The following is a 21,825-nucleotide window of genomic DNA, read 5'->3' on the forward strand; positions in this document are numbered from 1 at the left end:
AGCAAAGTTATTTATAAAACAGCCTAGGTAACCATCTATTCCGATGATGTTCACGCCAGCTCATATCACCCAACTTATTGTGCAGTGGTAAAGGTGGTAAGCCATGGCACAGGCTGGAGATGGAAATGGTGAAGCTAGGGCACAGGGACACTCCTTGGTGTATAATGCGGCTCCTTAATCGAAGGCCTGGTGGAAGAGCTCCGTCTTACAGGCCCTGTGGAACTGTAAAAGGTCCCACAGGGCCCTGATCTCTTCCGGGAGCTCGTTCCACCAGTATGGAGTCACCACTGAGAAGGCCCTGGCCCTGGTTATTGCCAGCCTGGCATCTTTTGGGCCTGGGAGGGCCAGCCGATCTTGTGTCCCTGAACACAGTGCTCCCCAGGGAACATGTGGGGAAGGGTGGTCCCTTAGGTATGCCGGACCCTGGCCATATAGGGCTTTAAAGGTTAAAACCAGCACCTTGAAACGAATCCGGTATACTATTGGCAGCCAGTGCAGTGCCTTTGGTGAAGGCTGGATGTGCTACCGAAGGGTGATCTGCAGTGAAACCAATCAAACATGAGAGGGTAACCAGTTACATAGTAAAAAGCAAAGAATTTACATGAAAGTCCTCCAGCACATAACCGCACATGGGAAGTAGTCCACTTTCAGACACTGTATCCTTCCGGGAAAGGAAACCTGCAACCCCGTTGTTGCACCCAGCAATCTGTTCAGTTCTTATGTTGAACTCCTCAGTCTTCCACAACCATCTCTGAAGTTTGGTATTTATTGCTTCTCAGTTTGTAGCTGTAGTATAGAAGTGTAGCTGGTTAAGAGGGTGAACCCTTGCCCCCACACCCAAGGTCTGAGTTCTTCCCGTGCCCACCCAGTTTCCAGACCCAGAGAAGCCCCCTTACTTGCCTCTCGGTCTTCAGGGGTTCCCAGTTCTGGGTTGCCTTTACCTTGCCCCTCATTGGTGGGATGTTCCCTCGACCCACTCTGTATCTCAAGGAGGCCACCCCTGGCATCGCAAACAGCCACTTTCCAGCTGAGAATCATAGAATCACACAGAGCTGGGAGGGGCCATCCAGGCCGTCCAGTCCAAACCCCCCCCCCTCAATGGAGGATTAGCCTGGAGAGTATCTCTGACAAGAAGTGTTTGTCCAGCTGCTGCTCAAAGACGGCCAGGGAGGGGGAGGCTCACCACCTCCCTGGGCAGCCCATTCCACTGCGGCACGACTCTGACTGTCAGAAAGTTTTTCCTTGGATCCAGCCGGCACCTTCCCGCCCTCAATTTAAACCCATTATTACAAGTCCCACCCTCTGCTGTCAACAGGAACAGCTCCCTGCCCTCCTCTAAGGGACACAGCCCTTCAAAAAGACTTCAAGGGAACAACCATGTCCTCCCTCAACCTCCTCTTCTCCAGACTAACCATTCCCAAGCCTTTCCTGACAGGGCTTGCTCTCCAGGCCCCCAATCACCCTCGTTGCTCTTCTCTGCACGCGCTTCATTCTGTCCACATCCTCTTTGAAGTGAGGCCTCCAGAACTGCACACACGACTCCAGGTGCGGCCTGACCCATGCAGTGTACAGCAGGACTATGACATCTTGTGATCTGGATGTGATGCCTCTGTTGACACACCCCAAGATTTCATTACCCTTTCTTGTTGCCACATCACACTGGCTGCTCATATTTAACTTTCAGTCCACCCTTACCCCAAGATCTTGTTCATACAAACTGCTACCCAGAAGTGTATCCCCCATCCAGTTTGCGTGTTCCTCATTTTTGTTACCCAGATGTAGAACTCGACACTTATCCTTGTTAAATTGCATCTTGTTCACATCTGCCCCCTTTTCCAGCATGTTCCGATCTCCTTGAATTCTATCTCAATCTTCTGGTTTGTTCGCTGCTGCTCCCAATTTGGCGTCATCTGCAAATTTAATGAGTAGCCCCTCCACACCCTCATCCAGACCATTTATAAAAATACTGAAAAGTACCAGGCCCAGAACCGAGCCTTGGTGCACCCCACTGGACGCCTCCCTCCATTCAGATGAAATGCCACTGACAAGTACTCTCTGGGTGTGGTTCTCCAGCCAGTTCCCCACCCACCTAACTATCCTACACTCCAGTCCACAGTACCTTAGTTTACCCATCAGAACATCATGGGGAACCCTGTCAAGAAGAGCTTTACTGAAATTCAGGTGAACAACATCAACAACATCCTCTCAATCCAGTAAGCTTGTCACTCAATTGAAGAAAGCAAGGAGGTTGGTCTGGCAGGACCTGTTGGGGACAAATCCGTGCTGACTTCCCTGGATCACCAAGTTGTCCTTTAGGTGCTCACAGATTGATCCCTTTAAAATCTGCTCCAGTATCTCTCCTGGGACAGAGGCCAGACTGACTGGTCTGTAGTTTCCTGGCTCATCCCTCCTCCCTATTTTGAAAATTGGGATAACAATCCTCCAGTCTTGTGGCACATCTCCCGTCCTCTAAGAGGTCAGGAAGATGAAGGACAAAGGGTCTGTGAGCTGTCTAGGAAGTTCTTTGAGCACCCTTGGGTGCATACCGTCTGGCCCTGGGGATTTTTACTCATTCAATGCAGCTGGGTGCTTCTCAACTACCTCTCTGTCCATGTCAACCAGCAGCCCAGATGCGATGACTTGCCTACTACTACCATCTGTTGATAAGCCTGTTCTCCTCTTCAGGGAGAAAATTGAGGCAAAATAGGCATTGAGTCTTTCTGCTTTCTCTCTGTCAGAGTTTCTCCATTTTCACCCAACAGTGGGCCCATCGCCTCTTTTATCCTGCATTTGCTCCTCACATATCTTGTTGTAGCGAGCCTTCCTGGCCAGCTTTAGTTCACTGTGAGATTTGGTCTCTCCGATGGCTGACCCTACAGTGCCTAGCAACCCTCAGTTACTCTTCTTTAGAGGTATGTCCTCGCCTCCATTTTTTGAACATTTCCTTTTTCTCCCTTAGCACATCACACAGTTCTCTGTTCATCCACATTGGCTTCTTGGATTCCCTACCATGTTTCCTTCTTGTTGGAATAGCAATGTCTTGAGCTTGCAAGAGCTCTTGTTTTAGGAGAGCCCACCCTTCACTTGCTCCCTTCCCTTCCAGCAGTCTTGCCCATGGAATGATTCTCATCATGCCTCTGAGTTTATTAAAATCTGCCCTACTGAAATCTAACATACACGTGTGGCTACGAACTTCCTTGGTCCCCCAACAGCAAAAGGACTTCTAGCAGGACCTGGTCGCTTCCCCCTAAGGCCCCCACCACCTTCACCCCATCTACCATCTTTTGTTTGTTGGTCAATATTAAGTCAAGTATGGCTGAGCCCCTCATAGCTTCCTCCACCATTTGATCAAGGAAGATGTCATCCAGACAGGTCAGAAAGAGAGAAATATCAATTAAAAACATCAGGCAGGGAGGAGATATTATTGAGGGGGGGATGTCAGACAAAAGAAGAAGGTCTTCGCCACCAGTAGCAGTTGGTCACAGAAGGGGGCAGGCGAATATCCACGGAGGGGGAGTTCTAGAATCTTGGTGCCCTGAGCACAAGGTCCCGTTCGTGTTCGTTCTCGTTCTCTCTCTCTCCCTCTCTCCCCCCCCCATTCTGTTTTATTGAAGAACTGGATTACAAATAAAGATTACAATTTTAGCTAGTAATATATACACACCTTACATCACAATTTCTTTTGTTTTTTTTAATAGAGGTACATATACATTTAATTGCTTTAATAATCTACAATAAAAGCTTCTTTTCTTTCTTCTATCTCTTCAGTTCTTCTCTCTTCTCAGTATTAACCTGTACTGCATTTTAAGTATTTTAAGCAAAGCTTTTCAACATAACCACAAAATTAAAACAAACTGCACAGGCTCAAAACCAATCATAGTGCTTCTTACTCTGTTCTTCTTTGAACCTGAGTTCAGTCTGAGCGAGGCCCATGGGCTGAAAGGGCTTGGCCTTTCACCCAAGGACTGTTGAAGGGAGGGCACGTACCCTTGCTCGCTCACCGCTACCCGGTCGCCCTACTTCAGATACAACCAGGGCAGTCCCCAGAGAAGAACGTGAATGCTTGTTGTTTAAAAGGAGTCTCTGTGTTCATCCGGCTCTTCCCGGTCTTCAGAACGACAGATCCTGGTTGCCTGAAAGGGAGTGGGAGGTGATCTCGCTTTCCTTTGGTTGTCTGTCTTCTCCCGTAGTTCACCTGGTGATACATTTAGCGCAGCCAGTCACTGCTCCCCAGATGCCTGGTCAAAGGCTGTGTAAACCCCCTGCTTCTGTTCCACACGGAGTCTGCCCGTATTCAGCCAGTGATACTTGATGTCTGACTCTCGGAGTTTAGTCATAATTGGTTTCAACTCCCTTCTTATCTTAAGGAATTCTGGTGGAAGATCAGGAAACACCCGTATCTTTACATCTTGATATTCCAAACTGGTTTTTTCTCTTGCCTGTGTTAATATCTGTTGTCTGGTTCTGAAGTCCTTGAAAACTACAACAATGTCTGGATAATAAACTGAAGTATTCTCTGTTTCCTCTCGTTGTCTGCCCACCCGATAGGCCTTTTGAATTAAAGGAGCCACTCCTTCCTCTAGATTTAAACTGCCAACCAGCCAATTAGCAATAAAGTTTTTTAATTCCGTTCCTTCTTCAACATTCGGTTTAAATCCTTTGAATTTCAGATGCAGCTCATGGGAACGATAATCCAAAGAAAGAATGTGTTCTCTAGCTCATAGATCAGGGGAGTTGCAGGCAGTTTGTTTCTCCAATGCAGATACCTTCTTTGAAGTGTAATCAGCTGTTTGCTTAGTTTGCTTAAACTGTTCTTCTAATTCATCCATACGCTGGAACGCTGGTTTTAGCATTTCCACCATGTCCATTCTTAACTCTTGTTGTTGTTTAGCAAGGCTGCTAAAAGAAAGTTTGTTGTAAGAGTGGGCCCTTCCTTATCAGTATTTCCTGAGTCCATTGTGGAGGAGGTTCCAGCTTCAGCTTCAGCTTGAGCAAAAATCTCTTGTCAAAGAAGGGATAAGGATCCATTTTTTGCTTTGCCTTCTGCTTCCCCTTCTTATCTTGCTTTGGAGGCATGTTTTCCGAATCTCCAATAAATTCAAGAGGGTTGAAAATAATAAAGAGCAAACACATGGCGAGCTGCGGGTAATGGCTACCAACCACCACTAGTCGTAGCCCTGCCCCCCTCGCACAAAGTCCCTTCCTCAGGTTGCCACCCACGTCACTTCAGAAGATGGGGTGAGCCGAAGCAGAGCTCGGGAGATGACTGCAGTGATCGGGGAGCTTCATTGTGGGAGCCCATACTGCACAGGGCAGGAGTCCCCAGCTTCCTCGAGTCGGCAGACAGCCTTTGGAATGCAGGCGCAGGGCGGCGGGCGCAGTGGGAAAAAGGGCGGCCGCACCCACCCACCCACCGAGAGGAAGTCCACGTGCAGGGAAGCAGAGTGGTAGTTTACAAAATACACTGTGAAAGAGGAGTGAGAGAGGAAATAAAACCGGCACTGTGGCAGCAACTGCTGCCAAAACCTTCAGCGTTTTAATACGTACAGCCAATTAGACCTCCAGTGGCCAGTCAGAAGTCATGCTAGGCAAGAGCCCCCCCCCCCCGGCCTCGCCTGCCTTCTGAAAAGGTCTGGTGGGCACCAGATGAGGTGGTGCTGGGTGCAGGGGCCCTGAGGGGATCCCAAGTGGTAGGGCTTTGAAGGTTAACCTCAGCACCGCAAATTGGGCCCTGATCTGATCAATTCAGATCCAACACAGATTGCCAAGACTGGAGGGATAGGGGCCCTAGCACCCACCCCAGTCAGCATCCCAGCCGCAGCCTTCTGTACCGGCTGAAGCTTCTAAATCCTTTTCAGAGGCAGCCCCACATGGCGTTACATATGTAAACACACACAAGCATTTCAAAAGAATGTAATGCACATCATAAGAAGGTAAAGGTAAAGGTTCCCTTGCTCGAAAGCCAGTCGAATCCGACTCTAGGGTTGCGGTGCTCATCTCCGTTTCAAAGCCGAAGAGCCAGCGCTGTCCGAAGACATTTCCGTGGTCATGTGGCCGGCATGACTAAACACCAAAGCGCACGGAACACTGTTACCTTCCCACTGAAGTGGTACCTATTTATCTACTTGCAATTTCTTGCTTTCGAACTGCTAGGTTGGCAGGAGCTGGGGCCAGAGACGGGAGCTCACTCCGTCATGTGGCAGACTCGGGTCTCAAACCGCTGAACTACTGACCTTCCACAGCCTGCAGTTCAGCGTCTTAACCATTTGAGCCACTACAGCTCCTTTTAATGCACATCATACAGTCACACAAACCACAGAATGATGATTCTTAAAGTGGTACAATCCAAAGTAGTCCACAAGCACAAGCCCTCGTAGGGGCAATAACAGTCCATAGAGAAAATACTGTCCAGTATACCCCGACGGTAGCGTATGTCATCTTCAGACTGTTTCGAAGACAATCCTAATCAAAGGGTATAGTGAGTCAAGGCAGGTGCAATGACCATGCACACATCAAAATACCATTTCTTATTAAGTCTTAAGGTTATGTATGGATAGTGTACTGGACAGTATTTTACCACTTTAAGAATCATATTCAATATATTCCGATGAGTATAACTATTACAGCCCGGAAAATCTACAACAGCTAGTATTACTGTTCGTCTTAAAAATTTTTGGGAGAGTTTCTACCTTTCCATTTCTAGATTTACACTCTCCCTTCCCGGTTAGTTTTATGATCCAGAAGGTTTTGCTGGTCCAGAACGTCGCGGCGCATATTCCCACAGGGACATCATTGAGAGCATGCATACATCCGGTGCTCCGCCAGCTGCACTGGCTTCCAGTTGAATACCAGGTCAGGTTCAAGGTGTTGGTTCTAACCTTTAAAGCCCTTTGCGGTCTGGGACCAGCATACCTTCAGGACCGTCTCTCCCAAGACATCCCCCAGAGAGCATTACGCTCTGCATATCAACGTCTACTGGTGATCCCTGGCCTGAAGGAAGTCTGCCTTGCCTCGACCAGGGTCAGAGCTTTCTCAGCTCTGGCCCTGGCCTGGTGGAACAGTCTCTCGAGTGAGATCCGGAGGTGTTCTGCCAGGCCCATGGTTGAGGCGGTGGGAACCCAAACGGTATTGGCTTCCCCTTGCTCTGCTCGGCTTTACTCCATCCGCATTGCTTCCATCCGGCACTGATTTTGTCTGCTCGCTCCCCCCCCCCCGCTTTAGTTACCTCTGCCTGAACACACACAGGGATCCCGGGAGCAGATGTCTTCAGCCTCTGCCCACCGCCCAATCAGTGAGAACTGAGGTGGAGTGAAAGTGCTGCTCCTGTTACTTGATATGTTCCAGCGTTTTTGTGTGTCTCTGTTTTCAATGATTGTTATTTTAAGTTATTTATATGCTTATGATATGTTTTAATTGTATTCTAATTGTATTCTATAAATTGTTGTAAGCCGCCCTAAGCCCGCCTTGGCGGGGAGGGCAGTATATAAATTAAACCAATCAATTAGTCAATCAAGTGGACTATTAGGATAGTGTAAATTTAGAGGTTGAATTTTAAATTATTTATTATATTTTAATTGGTTGGTTTCATCCGTGAGGGTGCCCATGTGTCTCGTCACCTGTTGATCCCGCCTTTCCTCCAGAGCGACGAGGGCAGTGCCCAGGGACCTGTGCCCTCTGGCTGCGGGGGTGGTGGGGTGGGTGGGGAAGGGCGGCAGGGGACGGGTGTCCTCGCCCGCTGTGCCTCCTTGCCCTGAGCTGCCCCCCTCTGATGCAGGCTGCAGCACCTGCCTTTTGCCCTGACCAGCCTCAGCCTGAAGGCGCTCTGGCTGACCGAGAACCAGTCGCAGCCGATGCTGAAGTTCCAGACGGAGGACGACGAGAAGACGGGAGAGAAAGTGCTCACCTGCTACCTCCTTCCCCAGCAGCCGTCCCCCAGCCTGGGTATGTGGGCCTCTCTGGGCCAGCCTCTCCGGCCCCCGGCCTGGTCAACGGGGAATCATGGGGGGGGGAGTGCTTCAGGCTGCCTGCTCCTACACGCCTCCCCCCCTCTTCCCCTTGCAGAGAACCTCCTGCAGAGCAGTGTGGACGAGAGCTGGACAGATACCAACCTCAACCGGGTCAGCGTGATCCAGTTTGTGGATGAACCCCGGGTGGACGAGGAGGAGGAGGAGGAGCTTGGGACCGAGAAGAGGGTAATAATGGGGGAAGGGCCGGGTGCATGCCAGGCAGCAGGCGGGGGCTCCTCCTCCTGGCCTCTAGAGCAACTCCTGCCCCCTGTGGGAGGGAGGGTGGGACGCTGGGGCCCAGAGGGGGGGCAGGCGCTGCTGCAGCAGGGGGTTGCCCGTGTTCTGCAGGTGCAGGACCATCAAGCAGACAGGGGGGTGGGGGGCATTTTGCCTTTTTGCTTCCGGTTGCCAGACCCCTGGGGAAATCGGTTCCCAAGAACAGTCATTCCAGAGAATAGAAAGTTTACTGAGCCATTGATAGGATCCGGACTCTGGACGTTCTGTGTTAGAACTAGGGGGAAGCGTGCGAGGCAAGCCATTACACCTGGATCAAGCAGGACCCTATTGGCCCAGGGCCAGTCACACCTCAGCTGTGAGGCCTGCCGAAATAACGGCTCATGGTTCCCAGAGGGAAGGAGACACCAGGCTCTGCCACTTGCCTAGGCAACAAGGGCAACATAGAAGAGGCTAAAAGCGAAAGTAGACATTCTTCACACTCCCCTCTGTCTCCACGGCAACCGCGCCTGGAAAAGCGGGTGTGAGGTTGGCGTGGAGCAGCTCCGCCCTCTTGTAGTGCAGGACTTGTGCAGAGAGGATGGGTCGACTCCATTTCCCTGTTTGCCAACTGCTTCTTTTCTAAGGGTCTGCAGCGTCGTGCAACCCCTCACCCAAGTGAGCTGAAGTCCATGAAGCAGGCGATCGAAGGACGGCGCAGTGAGGCTTACGCTGCCCGAGCGGGTCTGGACCGGGACTCTTCCAACCCAGGGGTGAGAAGCCGCGTGGCCCCTTGTGGAAATCCTCCTCTGTTGGAGGAGGGCGGGCTGTGGCACTGTTGGACCTGATCCACCGCCTGAGCGGGTGTGTTTGGGCTGTGCTGCAAGTCCGGGGCGGGCAGGGGCGGGCTGAGTGCCTCCTTAAGAGCAGGCGGTGGTCCTGGGCTCTGGGAAGGAGGCGGCTGGCCTGGCCACCCCTTTGGCTCTTCCGAGACTCCAGGCGTGGGTGCTCCTCTCGGGCGATCAGCTGCTTGCCAGCCTTCCCCTCTTGCGGGGGCCTTCGGGCCGCTGACGCTTGGGGAGGGTAAGCGTCTGGATGCATTTCAGCTGGGCTCCAGCGCAAAGGTCACCTGTGCTGTTCTCGGTGACTGGGGGGGGGCAACAGTGGGGGGGCTTCTGGTCCTCCTGGCCCCACCGCTGGACCTCCTGGTGGCCCCTGGTATTTCTGGCCCCCGTGTGTGACACACAGAGTGTTGGCCTGGAGGGGCCGTCGGCCTGATCCAACATGGGCTTCTCTCTTGTGTTCTTATGCTGCTGGGCGAGCTCTTGGGAGGGCTTTTGTTCGACACGGAAGCTGATTGCGGCGCTTTCCATTGCTGAGTGGTTGGTTTTGTTCTGTTCCGGATTTTACGCTCCTTTGTCGATCTGCCTCTCTCCTGGTTGGCCTGCTTCAGGGAATTTTTGGGTGTTCATGCTGTGTGTCTAAATTGTTCTTTTGACTATAAGCTGCTTTTTGTAGGTCAATGGGTTAAAAAGCCTATCAGAAACGTTTTCAGCAAATCTCCCTGGGAGGCAGATGGGTAGAGTGTGACCCTGTCCGGTTCCTCGGGCCTCGGAGCTGAGCGATCAGCCAGCCGTGTGTTGGGACTGTCTGTCGCCCCCCCCCCAGTCTTTGCATTTCCACGAGGCCGATTCCACTAGGTGGCACTGGGGGGGCTGTCCCCCCTCCTCTGCAGCCCTGGTTCTGAGGGGGGGGGGCTCCCCAGGGCACTGCCGTGAGCTCCTTTTGCTCTTCCGGCGTCTCCGTGTGACACTGCCGGGTGGGACGGTCTGGGCAGCTGGCGGCTGTGAAAGACCCCTGATTCTCTGTCTCCTTTCCGTCTTGGTTGGGTGGCCTCGTGGGATCCCTCTTCACGGTCTCCGTGCCGCACACCCTGACGGCTGGGGGGGGTGTATCTGCGCACACACAGGAGGGGTTTAGAGAAGCTTCTGCAGCTGGAGTTACAGGGACTCTTCTGCGCTGGGCCCACCCGCCAGGAGCAACGGGTGGCGACACGGGTGCTCAGAGGGGCCGGGCCCCCACTTCCCAGCCCGTTCTTCTTGGGTCACCGCAGTGGCGGAGGACTTCTCCCACGAACGAGGCCAGCTCTTTTCGGAAAACGGTAGCCCTTTCTTGCCAGAGGTATAATTCTGCTGACGAAGGGCTCCTCTTTCCTCCTCCTGCCTGGCTTTCCAGGCACATCAGGTCACACCCCCCCCCCCCGGTTTGGCCAGGAAACAGACCAGAGGAAGAGTGATTCCTAGGGGCCCCTCCTGCCCCACACCCTCCCTCCTGCCCCTTTCCTCTTTTTGCATGGTCACACAGAGTGCCCCCTGTGTCTGGGAGAGCAGCTTCAGGCTGGTTCTTGCCAGGACAGTCTTCAGTGGACTTGGGTCCGTCTGCCCTGCCCCCGCCTTTTGCGGGCCGAGCAGATTCTCTCTCTCTCTTGGGGGCCCCGTGGTCCCTGCCCCCCCCCCACCGTGCAGGTGACCCAGCAGGCTGCCTTGATCCCAGCCTCAGACCTTGTGTTGGGAGGCCAGCGGGAGCGAAGGACTGAGCCCGAGAGGACCGTGGCAGAAGGAGCACCTCTCAGAAAATGAGAGTTTGGCTGGGCCGGATGAGATCTCAAGCCGCTGCCAGACCCACCAGGAGGAGGAGTTCACCTCTCCAGCTCACTCGGTGCTGCAGGCCCCTCACAGTGAGGCCCCCTGCTTCTTTTTCTTCCTTTTTCAAGTCCCAGAATCCCCTCCTTAATTCTGCCAACGTGGAGGAAGAGGAAGAGTTTGGAAATCACAAAGTCAGAGGCCCTAAAGCATGAGCTCTTTCATGGTTGCAAAAAGCAAACAGCTCCAGCTTCAGAATGATTGTGTGCAGGCACAATGAATCGATAGAGCGAGTGGAAGAGCATGCCCTTGAACAGCAACAGAGGGCAGCACCCGAGCACAGAGAGAACCTTTCTTGCGGCCAAGGAAGGTGGTGTGTGTGTGTGTGTGTGTGTGTGTGTGTGTGTGTCTGTGTGGGAGGGGAGCGCCCATCCAGCACAGGCACTGGGGCCTCGTGTCGCTGACAGGTGGGAAGCCCTGGCTTGCAGAGCCTCGAGGTGACTGTGCCGATGGCCCCCGCCTGCCCACCCACCAGCGGTGCTTAGGAGCGCAGGAGCCGGAGAGGGCTGGTTGCCCCCACTCCCCATCCCTGCTGGCGCTTGGGCAGGGGAGAGGAGAGCGGTAGCTGAGAAGGAGGCACTCCCTGGCTGTGTGGCTGTGTGGAACTTTGTCTCGGGGCCTCCTAGGAAGGAAGGAGCAGCCAAGCTGGTGTGCAGAACCCCCTCCCCTGGTGTTCTTCCGTTTTGGGTAGATTGAACCTGGAAAATATTGGTATTTCCTGTTACTCCCGAATCTCAATAGCAATGTGGTATTCAGGTTCGAGAAATAGTTGGGATTCTCAATTTTTGGGGGGTCGGATGGACGTGAAAAGAAGAGAAATGAGAGGATCAGGTGGTGGAGTGGCGGGAGGCGAGAGCTCCACGCGGCCTCGGCTGATCCTGGGCTGGCTCCTCCCTGCTGCACGGTCTAAACGGAGCTGCCAAGAGGAGGAGGAGCCGGCCCCACCCCGGGGTTCTCCCTGCCTGGCTTAAACCGGACTGCCCGGCAGAGCCACCCTCATCCTCCATTGTTTCAAGGGGGGGGGGGAGGCATTTAATTTTTTTTAATCATCTATTTATTAGTTTTTAGACAAACAAACATAAGCAAGGACATATAGATATTATGACACATCAACTTTCAAGTTTGGGTTAATAGATTGACTATAAATTATCCAGTCAAAAAAGCAATTACTTATACATTTAGTACCATATCTTAATAATCTTTCCCAATCTTATATCTAATATCACGTATTACAAGACCCTATAAATTACTCCAACAAATAAATTTATAATAGATCAGACTTACAATTCCTATAGTCTCAAAGCCATTCCTGATAAACAGTCTTGACACTGGTGTCGCTATTCCACTTGTTTGAGCAACTAATATTCTATCCCCTATTTGAACTGCTATGAATATATCCATTTTAAATTAATTTTAAGCCTAAAGAAACCAATGGCAACAAACAACAGCTTATGGCTCTACTTTCTTTATGTCATAATTCTCTAGCTTCCATCTTTCCACCCCTCATTTTTTTATACTTTTTTTTTTTTAAACTAAAGATATGGTTGACTCTACTAACTAGCTCTTAACATGAAGTACAAATTTTGGTAGACCATATCATTGTTGTTATCTTAGTTACTTTACCATAACATTAAAACCCCTCTTATATTTCTGTTCAAATATCTCATTCCTTGTTACTAATTTAAATTCAATTTATTCTAAGGACATATATAAAGCAAAAGCCACCAAAGACATAGAAATAAGAATACTCTACCAACAGGTTGTAAAGTTGCAGACTATCCATTATTCTGTCACAATAACAACAGGGTCCTTTTTTAATTTAAGCCGTTTCTACCCAAAACTAAAGAGCTACCACAAAAAATACACAACTTTTGTCTTTTCCTTTCCCCCACTCTTTCTAAAGCCTCCCTTTTCTTTTCAGTTTCCTTCAGGTGTCTCAAATTTTTATATTCACGAGGTTCCTTTTCCAAATCAGTTCTTCCGTTTTCCAAAAATCCCGTCTTCAGTCTTTTTTCCACTTTAAGTCTCTTTGCCAAGTTCTTCCCTCCTCTTTCTCTTTTTTCCATCTTTCTCTTTTTTGCACATGTTCTCTTTGCTGTTTCCTTTTCTGACACACAGATTGTTGGTTCTTTTAAGCAATGTCCAATGTCACTACCTATTTCTTGAACTTTTTCCACTGAAATCAGGTGATCTTTAGGCAATTTCTTCACCCTTTCCTGTAAGTAATCTCGTCCCCCCACAAGCTTTTGGGTATCTTGAGTTTGATCTCCCTTTTTACTTTTACCTTGGCTTACATTTTGATAACTTTCCACAAGATTACTACAGGCAATCTTAACTGCTTGGGTAATTCCTCTGACCAAAAGGTTTTGAAATTGTTCCCAAGTGAGGGTTTCAACGAATGTATCTGGATCCCATTCTTCCTCAGCCATTCCCAGTTCCATGGTGCCACCGATTCTTAAACAAAACTTCAATTTTCCAAAGTCACTTTATATAATCCTTTTAGCTTATTACTTTGTTGCTTTCCATCAAGTTCCATTCATACCAAACAATTGCAGTTCAGATAGGACAAAAAAAATAATTCTTACCCCCTCGACTTTACAACAAATTCCATTCCCAGTCATTCCGCAGCCACTTTCTCATGGTTGGGAACATCATCTGGGGGCATTTAAATCCAGAATGCTTCAACCTTCTCTTGTTTCTATGTGATTAAATCTCTTCATGTGATGTGTTGGTAATTTTCTTCGTATATAAGTTAAAAACAATGGCTGGTCGCCGCTAAGGAAAACATGGCAGCCATGTTTTCTCCGCTTCTCCGCTTCTCTGCTCCTGCTTCAGGGCAAGTCTGCAACACCCCCGCGATTCGCCATCTACGGGGGTGGCTGAAAAAGCCCCCTGCTGCTCTCCTCCCTCCAGGAGGCTGAACCGAGGGTCCCCGCTGTTGCGGGAAACCGGGGGGGGGGCATTTAAAGGGATTACGGTCCCTTTGAACGCCTCTTCCAAGCCATGAGTGAACTCCAAGTGGCCAGTTCACCTGGAAGGTGTTTAAAGGGACTGTGATCCCTTTAAACACTCTTTACCTTCAGCTGTCTGGTGAGAAATCCCGGAATGTTTTGGGGATTTTTGGGGGCATCCATTTTCGGATAGCTGAATAAATACTGGGCTCTGTATCTGGCTGGAAAAAATATCTGGAAAATATCAATAATGTATTTTTCTTATATTTTTTTCGGCTTGGTATAGGCCGAATGTGCACACACACGCCCCCCCCCTCACGTGTGGCTGTGCATCAGTTGCTGCTGTGGCACATTCTGTCTGAAGCCAGCAGCTGCTTCTCCCCCCCCCCCCCCCCCGCTAGCGAGCCCTTCAGCATTCTCTCCTCATGCTGAATGGGGGGGGGAGAGCGAGCTGTGGAAGCTCATCCGTCCACGGAGGGGGCATGGGTCAAACACTTTCTCAGGATTTTTTTTTTGGGGGGGGATCTGCATGTGCCCTGCGCACGGAGCGATGAGCAGACACGACCCACCTCGGGGAGCCTTCCAGCCCGCTGATGAGATGCTGCTCTCACGGTCAGCCCAGGGTTTGTTCCAGTCAGCCGCCCCTGTCCCAGCCTCCCCCTTTGTGATCCACAAAGACCAGGAGGGAGAAGAACAGGTTGCTTAGCTGTGAGGGGTGCTCTCTGAGGGGTCACTTGTGCAGTCACGTGACTTGCCCACCCTCCCCGCAGCACCCGCCGCGTATCCTTTTTCCTGCCGCATCTTGCGAGCAAGAGCAGGGTGGGAAGCATGGCTTTGCCTTCCTCCATCATGCCCCTGGCTTCTGCATGCTCCTAGAGGGTGTGGCAGATTCTAGAGGCTTCTCCCAATCAGTTCTGCACCCCCCAGCAGGGCAACTGCAGAGATTGGGGCCCCGTGGTCCTTGGTCCCTGCCCCCACCGTGCAGTTGACCCGGCAGGCTGCCTTGATCCCAGCCTCGGCACATGTTGCATTGGCACCAGTGACAGCTAAGGACTGAGCCCGAGGACTGTGGCAGAATGACAGCCCCCTAGAGTCACCAGTAAGCAGTCCATCCTTGGGTGTTTGGAGTTGGCAGTGGCCGCCGTGGCATGGTTTGCTGGGCACTGTTCAGTTGTCTTTGTGTTGGTTAGCCTTAGATTTTTTGTGTTGAAAGGCGTTCTAAGTACTTGAATAAACATAAGCACTGTACAAAACTGGAAAATGAGACAGGCCCTGCCTGCAGGGCTAAAATCTAAAGTTAGATGAGGACCAGGAAAGGACACCCCGGGGGGCCAGATATGTTGTATATTCTCCATACGTTGCCTCCCCTCTTGGAGAGACACTTGATCCCAGAGTTGTGGAGCAGCCGCACGGAAGGCTGCCGATCATGGCAAAGGCCTTCAGGCAAAATGTCTGTGTGTGTGTGTGTGTGTGTGTGTGTGTGTGTGTGTTGGTGCCTGTGGCCGTCCCTCCTCTGCTCTGCTCTGCTCTGCTCTGCAGTGGGGCGGAGAGAGGCTGATCCTTGCCCTGCACCTGCCGGTGTCGAGTGCTGATGTTGCCAGAGACTGCCGCCCTCCTTGGGCCTCTGCTCCAAAGTCTGTGTGTGTGATACCAGGTGCGGCTTTCTGTTGACCTGCCGTCCGCCTCCCCTAGGACAAAAGACTGAGTGCCACATCCAACCAGAGTGAGGAATCCCAGGTCTCCAGCAGCACGATCTCGGCTGGCTGCCAGGAGGAGCCAGGAAGGAACGTGCAGCAGGCAGCAGGGTCAGCAGAGGTGTTGAGTGCCGGGGCCGAGGAAGAGGCCGTTCAGCAGCAGGAAGAGACAAGCAGAGAAGAGGAGGAGGAGGAGGCAACGGGAGAGCGAGAGGAGGAGCACGAGGTGGAATACAATGAGGTAGGAGCCCTGGGAGTCTGCCTGCCTTTGTGCGTAGAAACCAGCCTACTGCTGGGAATGTCCCCTAGCAGCGGTGGGGGGGCCTGGGTTTCAGCCTGGTTCCTCACAGCACAAGGCAAGGCAGCAGTGGCTTCTCGTGGGCTGGATGCTGAGGGAAGCGTCAGAAGTGGGCTGGGCTGGAGAAGGACAGAGAGCCAGGGCATGAGGAGGATACGGAGCAGATGCTGCCCTGTTAGATCACAGGGACCCTTTCTGCTTAGCCCGGGGAGTGGGACGGAGTGAGTGGGTCCCCAGTCAGAGTCAGTGCAGAGCAGCTCAGAGCAGGTGACCCTTTTGGCTTGATGTGGGCACCTGGTTGACCCTGCAAGGGCTAAAGCCACATGGAATTCACAGCCACAGGAGGGGGTGGTGGCCACAAGCATGGACGGCTTCAAGAGGGGATTGGATTAGTATATGGTCCATCAGTGGCCCCTATTAGGCACAAGGGATAGATAGGAACTCTCGGTCTGGGGCAGGTGATGCACTGTATTCTCGGTGCTTGGGAGGGGGCAACAGCGGGAGGGCTTCTGGTGTCCTTCTGGCCCCACTGCTGGACCTCCTGGTGGCACCTGGTATTTCTGGCCACTGTGTGACACAGAGTGTTGGACTGGATGGGCCACTGGCCTGATCCAACATGGGCTTCTCTTATGTTCTTAGGTTGCTTAAATGTTATCAACCTGCCCCAAATACCTATTTATTCAAATATTTATATCCCACTTTTCCCTGTGACTCAAGGTAGCAGTGGGAGGGCTTCTAATGTCCTGGCCCCACTGGTGGACCTCCTGATGGCACTGGTATTTCTGGCCACTGTGTGATACAGAGTGTTGGACTGGATGGGCCTTTGGCCTGATCCACCACTATAGCCTATAGGGACCATTATAGTCAATTTGCCCCATAGGCTATAATGGAGAATTAATCCAGGGGTATCTGGTGCTCGGGGTGGGGGGGTTGAGGCAGAGGTACCAAATTGCAGCATAGCTGCTGGTACCTCTCCTCAACCCCCCACCCCCAAGTTTCAAAAAGATTGGACCAGGGGTTCCAAGTCTCTCGGCTCCATAAGGAGGCGCCTCCATCCTCCATTGTTTGTGAGCTGAAGCAGAAATCCTCTGAGCTGGCCTCTGAAAGGTTGTGTGCCGGCGCCCCCTAGCACAGCTTAGAGGGAACTGTGCTTCTGAGTCCAAAAGGCAGAGGTTGCTCAAAGTCGAGGGATGGGGAGTGGGCGGGGACAGGGGCTGGCAAGCAAGGGAGGCAGCCGTCCTGAGAATTCCCTTCCCACCCGGGACGTTTTCCTTGCAGCCCTCCGTGCATTTTGCCGAAGACACTCTTGTTCGCAGCGAAGATGATGAAGAAGAGGAGCGCCGGTTCCCAGCGGGGAAGCAGCGCTTGATCCGCAAGGATACCCCCCACTATAAGAAGCACTTCCGGATTGCTCAGCTGCCTCAGCCTGAAGCAGTGGTGGCCCTCTTGCAAGGGTTGAACCCTGACGGGGGGGCCCCACCGCCGGCAGCGGAGGAGGAGGAGGAGGAGGAGGAGGAAGAGGGGCTGCACAACAACGGGTGGGGTGAAGAGGAGCCCAAGGAGGAGGCCCCAGCTGCTCCGCCCTCCATCAAGGTAGGCCCCCCGGGCTCTCCGGAGGCGGGGCGGGGGAGTGAGGAACTTGGTGGGCAAAAGGAGACCCCCGGGCTGTGTGCCCCCTCTGCCAGTGGCTCCGCTCCCCCTTTCCTTCCACTCTTCTCTGCTCCCTCCGACCAGGCGAATGGGTATCTTCCTGGAGGCAGCTGGCCGGACGGACGGCTGGCCTGCCTGCCTGCCTACTTTCTGGGCTCAGCCATGCTGGTGTGAATAGGAGGCGGGTGGGACGTGGCGTGTCTGTGCCGGCTAGAAATGTGTCCCCTGTCCTGCCTTTCTTGCCAAGCAAGGGGCCTCTCCCTCCTCCTGGGGGCTTGGTGGGTGGGCCTGTCTCCTCCTCCTCCTCCTCCTCCGGACCATGCCCTGGTGGAGCTCTTGCAAGGGCCCAGAGTTTGCTTCTGGCACAGGAGGAGCCCAGAGGAGTTCCTCTGGCCCAGCAGCTCCTTCCTTCCCCCCAGCAGGGCCCTGGGGAATGGCACCCGGGGGTGGGCACTACCTGGGGGGGAAGGGGGAGGAAGGAGGAAGCTTTCTGCCTGCGGGTAGCATTTAATAATGATCCTGCGCGAGGAACACTTGATGCAGCCCATCAGCCGTGGGAATGGTGTGGCCGTCTGAATCCACCCCGTGCCACTCTGCGAGAAGCAGTGCTCATTTCAAGTGCAGCTGAGGAAGGAGGGGCTTGAGTTTGGCCACAGACCAACCGATTCTGGGACTGTCCGACCCTGGCTTGTGCGGCAAGGAGAGCCGTGGGGGGGGAGAGAGGGAAAGACAGCCCCTCCGGTGTCTGTTCCCCACCTCAGTGGCGAGCCCTCTGTCTCTCTGCTTGTCTCTCTCTCTGCCACTTTCCCTCCCTCCCTCCCTCTCTCTCTCTCTCTCTCTCTCTGATGTGGGGCACTCGCTGGTGTTGGGGGCAGGGCCTGTCTGTCCGTCTGTCCATCTGTCTCTGGTGGCAGTCTGGTCCTTCTCCACTAATCCGCATGCCTCTCTCTGCTGGTTCCTGTCCTAACAGGGGGTGTCGTTTGATCAAGCCAATAATCTGCTGATTGAACCTGCTCGCATTGAGGAGGAAGAGGTCTGTACGACTCCCGGCAACATCCCCCGCCCCCGCTTATTCTCTCTCGCCCCGCCCCGCCCCGCCCCCCCTTTTTCTCTGGGTCTTCTGGGACCCCACTGGCAGGGGCTGCTGGCTCTCCGCTGTTGCCCTCCTGTGCCTGAGCCAGGCGGCTGGTCTGCTTGGGCCTGCGTGGCGGGGGTGGGTGGTGGGGGCGGTCAGCGAGTCAGGCCAGAGTTTTGCAATGAAAAACAAGAGACTTAATTTAGTACAGTGGGAGTTGAAACCAATTGGAATTCGTTTCAAAGCATACATGTTTTGCATATGCTTCATTGGGGCATCTAAAATAAACACAAGAATAAATAACTTTCAAAACATACTTGTAAAAGACAGAAAGAACTGAGCAGATGAAGAAATCAGAATTTCAGAAATCAGACATCAAAGCAAGTAACACTGGGCTCAGAAAATTCCTTCACAAGTACAGTACAGAGGCAGTTTGTACACTGAGATGTAATTAAGAACCACAATGTTTTATAAAACTTGGAAGTACATCGATGTATTACGATTGACCTGTAAAATAGGTCACTTCCCACAGCAACAGGGCTTTACCAAAAAGAGGGGGAGGGGCTTTGCAGGTTTAATGACTCCAGAAGGCAGGACTGCGTGATCTCTTGCTGCCGCACAGGGTGGGATTGCAAAAACAACAAAGGACAACGGAGTAAGAGAGCTGCTGTAACCAAATATGTTAAAGTCCGAAATTGGGCTGCATTTCAGAGACCCCCAAATCATATAAACAGTTCCACCAGTAAGAATTAACAACTGAAACTCTATTGAAAACAATACAACACTGTGGTCAAATACAACACCAGTATCAATGAACTCACAAAAATTGCAAGATTCCAGTTGCCAGCTGACCAAATAGGATGTAGTTAAACAATCAAACTAATCAATGGCTGAGACATCCTATACACTTGGGAACAATAACATTCAAAATTACAATTACAATGCAGAGTAATTGCATTCAGAAATAACAGTAACAGTGAGGAGTAATACATTCAGCAATACAAGGTCCCAGTATAGTTCCCTTGTTTCCATAAGAGTTCTTTTTCGGTCACTATTACAGTGGAAATCTCTCCTCCTATATAATTCTGTTTTGGGATGACTCTTTCCTGAACGTTCCACACTCTTCCAAATCAATTGGGTCCCTGATCTGTCATTCAGGAAGTGTGCCAATCCCCTGGCTGCGTTGCCTTGCTGCGTTGCCTCAGTCCCGCCCACAGAGCTGGCGGCCAGCGTCTTGGGCTCAGTCTGGAGGGAGCCGGCGAATGGAATGGGTCCTCTCAGTTCCTGGCCACAAACCGTTCCCATAGCAATGGATACATTAATGATCCATTACCACCAATTCTCGCTTCTAGCTGTAAAATGTGACCCATTTAATGTCATCTCACCCGTTCAGTCCTCCCTTTCCCTCTCCTCTTAGGAGGCTTTTGTGATACCAAAGGACGGGGAGCGTGTGACGGAGGGTGGGGGCAAGCCTCCAGTGGACTTAGAGGTGCCTCTCTCTGCATCAAACGGCTGTTCCTCCGAAAAGGCCCCCCCCCCCCCCCCCCCGTGGATTTTAGGCTGAGTGCTCTGACCCCGAGGCCCAGCTGTTCTCCCCCTCCCCTGTGGGGCTGCTGTGGTCCTGTTGTGGGGAAGCAGGGGGGTGGGGCCTTTGGGTGTTCCCTGTGTGAGGCAGAGAGCTGTGGGGGACCAGGTGGCCCTTGGGCCCGATCCGTGTCGTTAGTGGGGAGCTGCTTGGGCAGGAGAGCCAGGGGGTTGCTGCAGCGGTGTCCTTGACCGTCCCAGGCAATCTTTGGCCTGGGAGTCCAGCTCAGAATAGGTGGTCGCACCAGCCTGAATGTTCCTGCTTCTCTAGCTGGGGGGAGCATGTGGCAAGAGCCCCCTGGGGGAGAGGGGTGTGTGTGCGTGTGTTTCCCCCCGCTCCCCCCCCCCCCCCCCCCCGCTGTCGCACAGCACTGCTCATTGAGCCAGGTTGTCCTCGGCTTAAACTTGGTCTCCTCCCCCGGGAGCTGTTCTTCTCCAGCCACGGACGGACGGACCAATATAGCACACCAGGGATCCCTGCCAAGAGGCCTCTCTGAGCGACTTTGGCACGCGTTGCCTTGGGGGGGGGGTTTCAAGTGTGACGCCTGCCTGCCCTCGTGTGCCGGAGAGGAGGTGGCCCAGATGTCGCCTGGGTCCCAGAGGGAGTGGAGGGTGTATGTGTGCTGCGTTGCCCCAGTTGGAGGAACCCTCGGTGGTGGGCGTGTAGCGAAGGGCTCTTTTGCTGTGCTCGCTCCAGCACTGCTCTCTGCGCCCGGAGAGGCTGCGGCTTCCCTGGCCGGGCCGCCGGGAAGAAGGGAGTCTTTTCTCCCCTTGTGCCCCCCCCCCGCTTGTCTCTCCTCCTCTTGCTTCCTCGGGGTCTCGAGTGGTGTTCCCTCTGAGTGGAGTTAGTGTGAGCTAGGTCACAGTTTTTTAGCCTCTGGCTCACGCACATTTGTCTTAGCTCAGGAAGGAGGGGGCTCCAGATCCAACCAGTCAAGTGGCTCGCTCACAACTTTAATGCTCACAAGACTCCATAGCTTAGAAGGGAGCCTCGGTCTTGACATGTCCGCTTCCAAGGCTGTTGCCTCCTGGGTGAGCGGCCCCCTGTGCCGTGCTGGAGGGGGGCAGTGCTGACCACCTCACAAGGGGGTGAGGGGTGAGGGGGCCCTCGAGGGCCAGAAACGAGGAGGAGCCCTGGCCCCACAGCCATTCGAGGAGCCAGGCAGGGATTCCGGACCATCCAACGGGAAGGCCCCCTCTGCTCTAGCACAGGGATGCTCGGGAGACAGTCGCTTGCGGTGGTGGGTCGTGCTGTGCGGTGGCCCCTCCGCTAGGAGCGCGGGGTCCTCCTGGGCCAGGTGTGCCTGCGGTTCAGAGTCCGTCCCAGCCCGTCAGTGGTCGGACGTGCCTGCCGGAGGAGCCCCACTTCCTGGGCGTGTCCCGAGGGCGGGGTGGGGGTGGAGGGTGACACGTGGGTGATATTCCTCCTGTTCGGGGAGGGGGGGTGAGGGGGAGGTCCCTTCCAGCTCTATGATTCGGTGAAGGAACTGGGGCCGTACTCAGTGGGTCGCAGGTCTGGTGGGAGCCTTGGTGCCCGGGGCTCGTTCAGTGCTCATGCGCCGGGCTGCAGGTCACTGTGCGCGTGTGTGTGTGTGTGTGACCCCCTTGCTCATGCTCCCAAGCAGTCGTCCCCCCCCCTGTTTTGTGTACCT

At 53.0% G+C, this 21,825-nt stretch overlaps 1 protein-coding gene across 1 annotated transcript in view; it reads left to right on the forward strand.

The window, feature by feature from the left end:
- The window catches only part of SCRIB (scribbled planar cell polarity protein), a 117,457-nt gene that overhangs the window by 46,449 nt on the left and 49,183 nt on the right, over window positions 1–21,825 (forward strand). The window contains exons 11-17 of the mRNA XM_015416965.1: window positions 7,775–7,941; window positions 8,062–8,192; window positions 8,867–8,992; window positions 15,565–15,807; window positions 17,143–17,457; window positions 18,485–18,547; window positions 20,007–20,049. Coding sequence (XP_015272451.1) covers window positions 7,775–7,941; window positions 8,062–8,192; window positions 8,867–8,992; window positions 15,565–15,807; window positions 17,143–17,457; window positions 18,485–18,547; window positions 20,007–20,049 — 1,088 coding nt within the window. The remainder of the gene's footprint in view (window positions 1–7,774; window positions 7,942–8,061; window positions 8,193–8,866; window positions 8,993–15,564; window positions 15,808–17,142; window positions 17,458–18,484; window positions 18,548–20,006; window positions 20,050–21,825) is intronic.

Source organism: Gekko japonicus, unplaced genomic scaffold (assembly GCF_001447785.1).
Source record: "Gekko japonicus isolate JY-2015 unplaced genomic scaffold, Gekko_japonicus_V1.1 scaffold505, whole genome shotgun sequence".
Lineage (NCBI taxonomy): Eukaryota > Metazoa > Chordata > Lepidosauria > Squamata > Gekkonidae > Gekko > Gekko japonicus.